General features: G+C 51.2%; 1 protein-coding gene across 3 annotated transcripts in view; it reads left to right on the forward strand.

Moving 5' to 3' along the window:
• Positions 1-8,086, forward strand: part of LOC122422201 (acetyl-CoA carboxylase 2) — a 98,952-nt gene extending 90,866 nt beyond the window's left edge. For all 3 annotated transcript variants that reach the window (XM_043438521.1, XM_043438528.1, XM_043438537.1), the window contains 5 exons: positions 2,661-2,773; positions 4,133-4,287; positions 5,183-5,353; positions 5,691-5,827; positions 6,496-8,086. In XM_043438521.1, the coding sequence (XP_043294456.1) occupies positions 2,661-2,773; positions 4,133-4,287; positions 5,183-5,353; positions 5,691-5,827; positions 6,496-6,622 (703 nt within the window). In that variant the 3' untranslated portion in view covers positions 6,623-8,086. The remainder of the gene's footprint in view (positions 1-2,660; positions 2,774-4,132; positions 4,288-5,182; positions 5,354-5,690; positions 5,828-6,495) is intronic.
• Positions 8,087-8,610: the final 524 nt, after the last annotated feature.

Here is an 8,610-nt window from a genome sequence, read left to right on the forward strand (position 1 = left end):
ATATATAATATATATTATAATATATAATATATATTATATAGAATGATATATGTATATAATAGTATAATATAGCTTATATTATATATAATTATATGTTATATATAATTATATTATAATATATAATATATATTATATTTTATACATATTATATATACTATATACTATATATTATATATAATTATATTATATACTTTAATATAATATATAATAATATATGTAATATAATTATTGTATTATTTAATTAACATATAATTATAATACATATTAATATATTAAAATATACTTAACTAATTTATTATTAATTAATGAGGACTTCCCTGATGGTCCAGTGGTTGAGAATCTACCTGCTAATGCAGGGGACACAGGTTTGCTCCTTGGTCTGAGAACTAAGATCCCACATGCACGGGACAGCTAAGCTCACAAACCACAACTACTGAGCCCAAGCACTCTAGAACCCATGCTCCACAACAAGAGAACCCACCACAGTGAGAAGCCCGAGCACCGTATCTAGAGAGTAGCCCCCACTCATCACAGCTAGAGACAGCCTGTGCAGCAACGAAGGCCTGGTGCAGCCAAAGGAAAAAGAAAGACCGAAAGCACCTGAGCTTCCTGGCAGCCAAGATGAAAAGGGAAATATGACTAGGTGTCTAGTTCTCACTGGACTCTGAGTCTTCCCCAGAACTGTTCTGTAGAGGCTATGTTTTATTCATTTTTATTTATTGTTACAGCCTAGGGCCTAGTACAGTACCTGACTCCTAATGGGTGCTTGGGAAATACTGGACAAACAAATGACTAAAATGTATACTTGCATGAGAGGACACCAGTTCCTCAGGGGAGAGAAACCTTCCTGGCATTTTTTTTTTTTTTAAGTGGGAATCTATCCCAGATAGATTCTTCCAGAAAGGAAGCTGATGATAATGCTTGTAACTTGGTGTTTGAGTGCCTTCAGGATGAAGACTATGCCAAATGCTGTGCAGAATGTGAAGGCCCCAAGAGTAGTTCTGCCCAGGACTTCCCTGGTGGTCCAGGGGCTGAGACTCTGTGCTTGCAATGCAGGGGACCCAGGTTCTATCCCTGGTCTGAGAACTAGATCCCACGTGCCATGACGAAGAGTTTGCATGCTGCAACTCAGACCCAGAGCAGCCCAATAAATAAACAAACAGTTTTTTAAAAAGAAGAGTTCTGCTCAAGGTATAGATAGGCACCTTCCTCCTGTGTCTACTCCCTTATTCGTTCCTCAATTCAGTGAATATATATTGAGCACCTACTACGTCTCAGGCATTACGTCTCAGGCATCGTGATATGGTACAAATGAGCCAAGCCTGTCCTGCCTTCAGTGTCCTGTGACCTTCACGGGAGGCTGCTGAGCTCAGACTTTCAGAAGACTCGGGACGAGAGCAGCCCCAAATGGGGTCACATTAACTTTTCACTCTGGTCACCAGGAGGCTCAGAGCTACATGTAGTATTGGTCAGGGCTTCCAAGCTGTCAGAAGAGAAAGGGACAGGGGGAAACCAAGGGGTGGGGTAAGAGGGTTGGGAATGGAGGGGGCCACTCATATCTTGGATTCCTCCATGGGCCTTTGTGTGCTTTAAGGAGATTAAAGAATACCTTTTAGCCACGAAATTAAAAGATGCTTGCTTCTTGGAAGGAAAGCTATGACAAACCTAGAGAACGTATTAAAAAGCAGAGACATCACTTTGCCAACAAAGGTCCATCTAGTCAAAGCTATGATTTTTTCAGTAGTCATGTATAGATGTGAGAGTTAGACCATAAAGAAAGCTATGCACCGAAGAATTGGTGCTTTCCAACTGTGGTGCTGGAGAAGACTCTTTAGAGCCCCTTGGACAGCAAGGAGATGAAACCAGTCCATCCTAAAGGAAATCAACCCTGAATATTCATTGGAAGGACTGATGCTGGAGATGAATCTCCAGTACTTTTGGCCACCTGGTGTGAAGAACTGACTCATTGGAAAAGACCCTGATGCTGGGAAAAATTGAAGGTGGGAGGAGAGGGGGGCGACAGAGGGTGAGATGGTGGGATGGCATCACCGATGCAATGGACATGAGTTTGAGCAAACTCTGGGAGATGGTGAAGGACAGGGAAGCCTGGTGTGCTGCGGTCCATGGGGTCGCAAAGAGTCGGACACGACTGAGTGAGTGGAGAATACCATCACCACCACCCTGGCCTGGGGAGAGCAGAGATTAGGAGAGCCAGAGACGACTGTAGCTGAAGAGCTGGTGGGATATGCTGTTCTGGAAAAAGTCACACACTCTTGTTGCTGAAAGGGCCTTCCAGAGTTCAGAACATTTGGTTTTATTTTTTAGCTTTCAGCCGTGCCATGGCATGCGGGATCTTAGTTCCCTGACTAAGGATTGTCCCATGCAGTGGAAGCACAGAGTCCTAGCCACTGGACTGCCAGGGAAGTCCCAGAACACTTTATTTTAAAAGCTGGTTTAATCTTCACTCTCTGGATAGAAAAGCAGATGACCAGAGAGGGGAATTGACTCGGCCAAGGTCATCCAGAAGTCCAACTACGGAGCAGGGGACTGCCACCAGATTTCCTGGCGGCCTTGCCTCCCCCTGCCGTGTCCTCTAGCTGTCGCTTGCTAGGTGTGAACACCTCATACACACCTCCCCCTGCCACTGTTTTTTTTTTCAGAGCGGGTGTCCTGGAGCCAGAGGGAACAGTGGAGATTAGGTACCGGAAGAAAGATCTGGTGAAGACCATCAGAAGAATCGACCCCGTTTCCAAGAAGCTCGTGGAACAGCTTGGTGAGTGGGTCTGAAACGTATCACCGCTCAGAGGTCATGAACGGGCTCAGCCCACTCATTGCTGGAGGCTTCTAATATGTTAAAAACAGTGAAGACAAACCAAAACTCAGCAGCAACAACTGTGAGATGTTTCAAACGTTCCCACACATCCTATCAACCCCTTTAACATTAAAAAATATACACAGTGCCTTAGTGAATGTAATTTCTCAACACACACAGTATAGAATAGTTGAAGTATTTCAAGCCAATGAGAAACATTTGAATTTTGGTAGCAAAGTTACCCTTTAGAATTTTTCCATCAGGCATTTTACTAATTTTGTTTGAGTGATAGGTTTGTTTCACTTGCAACTTATTTGTAATTCTCTTTAAAAATCCATATGAGGTAGTATTGCCTTTATAACTGATCTGTGTCATCAGAAATTCACAGGATTTCTGATGATGGTGATGATGGGTATATAATTTCTTTGGTTTGGCATCAGGGTACTGCTGATATGATAGGGTGAATCAGAAAGTGTTCCCCGCTCTGTTTTCTGAGTCTGAGTTGGCATTATTTGTTTAAATCTTTGATAGCAAAGATTTATAATTCAACTACAAATTCAATTCCTTTTCTATATATAGGATTGTTCAGTTTAACCCCTTTGCTCTTAGGTGAGCTTTCGTAGTTTGTTTTATTTCAAGGAGTTTGTTTCACTTAAATTATCAAATTGGCATAGACTTGTTTATAATATTCCCTTATTAGATTTTACTATGTAAATTAAAAATGGTAACTGATGTATCCTGTAAGCGCAGTGGGCCTGATGAAAGGGAACGAATTTGAAGTTGAGAGTTGAACGCTGTCTTGCGAATCTGGGTGCATTTTTTTTATTGGAGTTGGGTTGCTTTACAACGTGTTAGTTTCTGCTTTACAACGAGGTGAGTCCTCCTTGAACATATGTCTCCTCCCTCTTGGCCCTCCTTTCCATCATCACCCCCCTCCCACCCCTCTAGGTCATCATAGAGCACTGAGCTGAGCTATCAGAAAAAGAAAAGCAAATATCGTATATTAACGCATACGTGTGCAATCAAAAAAATGCTACAGATGAACCTATTTTCAGGGCAGAAATAGAGACCTAGAGAACGGACGTGTGGACACAGAGCAGGGAGCGGAGGGTGGATGAACTGGGAGATTGGGGTTGAAATACATTTCCTCCCACGTGTAAAACAGGTTGCTAGTGGGAACCAGCTGTTTAGCACTGGGTGCATTTTTTTTTCCCCCACTGGGTGCATTTTTTAGGGTGCAGGAGCAACTTGGCTTGGGAGCACTATCAGGGCTAAAGCTCAGGCCTGTCCTGCGAACCCTGGCTCTTGCCTTGCCTGCAGGAATGTCTGAGCTCTCGGACACGGACCGCAAGGAGCTGGAGGGCCAGCTGAAGGCCCGGGAGGACCTGCTGCTGCCCATGTACCACCAGGTGGCGGTGCAGTTCGCTGACCTCCACGACACGGCGGGCAGGATGCTGGAGAAGGGCGTCATTTATGTAAGAGCCTGCGGCGCCCGGGTCTTCGTGAATGGCCAAGCCTCAGGTCACCTGGTGTCCAACACACAGAGAATATTTGCACTCAGGCCTGTGGGATGAGGCAAATCCCACCTGTGAGAATCTCCTGGGGATCTTTTTTTTTTTTTTAAAACAAAACAAAACAAAACAAATACAGCTCCGGTGGTTAAGAATCCGCCTTCCAATGCAGGGGACGTGGGTTCAATCCTAGGTCAGGGAACTAAGATCCCAATGCCACAGAACAGCTCAGCCCGCACACTTCTCCACAACTGGGAGGAGGCCTGCATGCCTCAACTAAGACCCAGTGCAGCCAAAAGTAAATAAGTATTTTTTAAAAACCCTAGTGCCCAGGTGGCCCGCCAATTGAATCAGAATATGGGGGGGGGGGGGGGGGGGGCGGGGGGTCAGGCATCAGTATTTTTTTCCCCAAATCCCCAAGAGATTCTAGTAGGTCGTCAAGTTTGGGAACCACCAGTCCAACCCCTGTGTGCGTTCAGAACCTCTGGGCCGGGTTTGGGACCGTTGTTCCCACAACGCACTCCCCCACCACGGATGGTCACAACCCCATCCTCTTGCCCTGTCCCCACGAGGTCATCCCCAGTCCTGAACACCCCTGTGTGCTGGGCTCCTTCCTGCCTCTCCAGGCCCTCCACACCCCTCGTGAGCCCGTGTTCTGGGTCTGGAGGTGGAGGTGGGCACTGGGTGTATACTCAGGGGAGGTGGTCCAGAGACCGGGCGGTGTCCTGTCTCTGCCGCCTCTCCGAGCCTCAGTTTTCCGGCCTGTGAAATGGGAGTGATCGCAGGGCCGCGCCCCGGGCAGCTCCCAGAGTCCCCCTCCCGCATTCCGGGGGCGCTCAGGCCCGCGGCTTGCCCGCAGGACATCCTGGAGTGGAAGTCAGCGCGCAGCTTCCTGTACTGGCGCCTGCGCCGCCTGCTGCTGGAGGGCCAGGTGAAGCAGGAGGTGCTGAGCGCCTGCCCCGAGCTCAGCCACATGCACGTGCAGTCCATGCTGCGCCGCTGGTTCGTGGAGACGGAGGGCGCCGTCAAGGTGGGCCTGGGGCAGAGGTGCGCACGCGCGCGCGCGGGCGGGGGCGGGGGCGGGGGTTGGGGCCCGCCCGGCCGTCAGGGGTCCCTCGCTGACGCAGCCTCAACCCCCACCCCAGGCCTACCTTCTGCCTTCCCCGGGGCTCAGATGGTAGAGAATCTGCCTGCAGTGCAGGAGATGTGAGTGCGATCCCTGGGCAGGGAAGCTCCCCTGGAGGAGGAAACGGCAACCCACTGCAGCGTTCCTGCCTAGAGGATCCCACGGACAGAGGAGCCTGGCGGGCTGCAGTCCGTGGGGAGGCAGAGGTGGACACGACTGAGCGACTGACGCTTTCTCTCAGGCCTACCTCTGGGACAACAACCAGACGGCGGTGCGGTGGCTGCAGGAGCACTGGCAGGCGGGCGAGGGGCTGCACTCCGCCATCCGCGAGAACATCGCCTGCCTGAAGCGGGACTCCGTCCTCAAGACCATCCAGCGGTGAGTGGCCGACCCGCCCGCCTCACCTCACCCCAGAGCGGCCGCTCCAATCCACCGCATCTCACGGTCCACGGCCTCCGCCGTGGGGTGGGGTCCACAGCCCAGCCCCCCAGCTAAGAGGCCGCCACTCCCCCCAAGCCAGGTCTCCCGGCCCGGAGTCCCGGGGATGCCATCGGCATGGGGTGGCGGGGAGTGTGATGATTTCAATTCGTTATCCTGGTTAGACCTCATCCAAGGTCACGGCCAAAGGGGGTTTGTTTAGACAACCACGTTCTGAATGCCTAGTCCTTGCACTGCCAGCTCCTGCTGGGTATGATCCTTTCTGGAGGGCTTGCTCCCCGCGTCCCCATGGGGTAGGGAGCAGAGAGCATGGGCCCCCATCTGGGGGGTGAAGCTGAGGTTCAGGGTGAGAGTGTGTGTGTGTCAGGCCACACAACCCATGAGCAGGAGGGTCTACTGTTGTTCCTTGAGGTTGTGCTGTGGCCTCCCTGCCCCACAAGACCATCGCCCCTTCCTGACTGCGACAGGAAGAGGGTTGGGTGCTCCGGGTGGCTGGTTGCCCACCCAGGAGTGGGACAGGCCCTGTGCAGGGCTCTGGGGCCACCGGGGGGCTGCCCACTGAACTCAGTGGGAGAAATGACCTTGCCCTCCTCCTCTCTCTCCTGCAGCTTGGTTCAAGAAAACCCCGAGCTGGCCATGGACTCGCTGGTATACATCAGCCAGCACTTCAGCCCGGCTGAGCGGGCCCAGGTCATCCACCTCCTGTCCACCATGGACGGCCCGGCCTCCACCTGACCCCCTGTCCTCCCAGTCGTCCGCAGGACCTCGGGCAAGAGAAACCACACCGATCCACTGACCGCAGGCCCTCGCCAGGACTGTGGGGGTTTCCTTTTTAAAACTCCTGGGCCTTGCTGCAAGGCTGCTGATCCCCAGCTCACTCCTGTTTTAATAAAAGGCTCAGGAGCGCCCCCTTCCAAGCAGAAACCGCCCCCTTCTCCATTTCTGGGAAGTCTGGTTTTTAGCTCTTTAAGACATTTCACTCCATCGCTGAATCGAATTGAAGCCAAATATTCCAGTTTCCGTCCACTTTCTGTTGCCTTGCAGGATCCAGATGTTCTTTCAGATTCATTTTCTATCAGAATGTGGAATCTGTTTTTTCTTTTTTTACACTCCAAGACCAGCTCTTGATGTAAGCCTCTCATAGGTTTCAGCAGTATAACAAGGAAAGCAAAATGAGAGATGAGGAAAGATAAAACCTATTTTTGTAGTCTGCTTATTTGAATCCTTATTTGAATTCCTCTCACCCAGAAAAGGGTATGAATGATTTTTTTTTTAATTAAGAGTACAAAATGGTGTTTTGTTCCCCACGAGACTCCTAGGTAATCACTAGCAAAGTCCCATTACTGGGCTTACTTCTCTCATTAGCAGAAAATTGTGTAGCCCTAGGCTCAAGGGCGTTGGGAGACTTTTTTTTTTTTTCATGTGGTTCACAGCCCTCTGCCTGCCCCTTCTCTCCGAGGAGAAGGGGACTCCAGCCCGGGTTGGGAGGACAGAGAAGAGAGGCAAGACCGTCTCCAACCTCAGCAGCCCAGCTTGCTCACAGGTGTCACCCCCTGTGGTTGCCGTCACCTGCCTCAGAGGCCCCTCCGGGCCCCCTTCACTCTTTCGCCTCCTGCCTCAGTGTCCGCCGTGGGCTGTAGCCCGAGGGACAGGACTGATGGTTCCCAAGGACTGGACTCTGAGCACCATGCTGATTCACTCAGGGAGGGCTTTGCGAGGCCGCCACCAGCACCCAGCCCAAAGACCACACAGCGTCAGGACCTGCGATCCTCCCGGTTGCGTCCATCTGTCCCTGGTGCCCGTGATGGAGGGAGCCGGCCACCCTCCACTGCCTTGACGGGCAGTCTGCCTGAGGACACTGGACGTTAACACCTGGCCAACGTGGAGGCCAGAGAGGTTTCCCGGGGAAGCACCTACAAGCAGGAACGCTGGGGGGTGTCTGAGGCCATCGGCCAATGATGACAGCGCTGGCCAGTGTAGATGGTGTGGGCGCAGTGAGGGGTGGGAGAAAGAGAAATCAGCCTTTGTCGTGTCCCGAGACTGATGGGGGTGGGTAAGAGTCCATGCAGCTTTGGGAACCGAATTCTTTCCGTGTTGGGGAGTCCCTGAGGGTTTGGGAGGGACGACACAAAAATGACTAGCTGTGACTCAGGAAGAACCTACCAGGAAATGTGTGGAATAAATTATTTTTGGAAGGAAGCACTTTGGCCTTGGCTTATTATCTGGAGTACAGCAGGCAGGCAGACTGGCAGGGGATTCCCCGGGGATGCTCCCTCCTCCTGTCGCCGCTGAGATCTTGTGCCAGCCCCCATCCCAGGAGGATGGAGCCCTGATGCGAGTTCCCCTCCTGAAGGCCACAGGGAGACTGCTTCATCCTTGCACCTCCATTTCACATCTGTACACAAGCTGCTGTCCACCGGCTGGTGATGCCGAGTTTAGCATGAATGGACCTTCCCGGATGAGATCAACTTCCCTCCTTCAGGAGACAGCACAGGCGCCTCCAGAGAAGAAAGAAAGGATCAGTCCACTGAGGGTGCCTAGAGGCCTGGGCTGCCTACCCAGGCCTACACTGAGCACTCAGGATCATGGCCGCTGGCCACCTACAGTGCCCTGGCCTCCATCCCGTGCAAGCCCATGAGCCTTTTGAGGGTGGATGCTACAGTTCTTGGAGAAGGCAATGGCACCCCACTCCAGTACTCTTGCCTGGAAAATCCCATGGACGG

Source organism: Cervus canadensis, chromosome 1, assembly GCF_019320065.1.
Source record: "Cervus canadensis isolate Bull #8, Minnesota chromosome 1, ASM1932006v1, whole genome shotgun sequence".
NCBI lineage: Eukaryota > Metazoa > Chordata > Mammalia > Artiodactyla > Cervidae > Cervus > Cervus canadensis.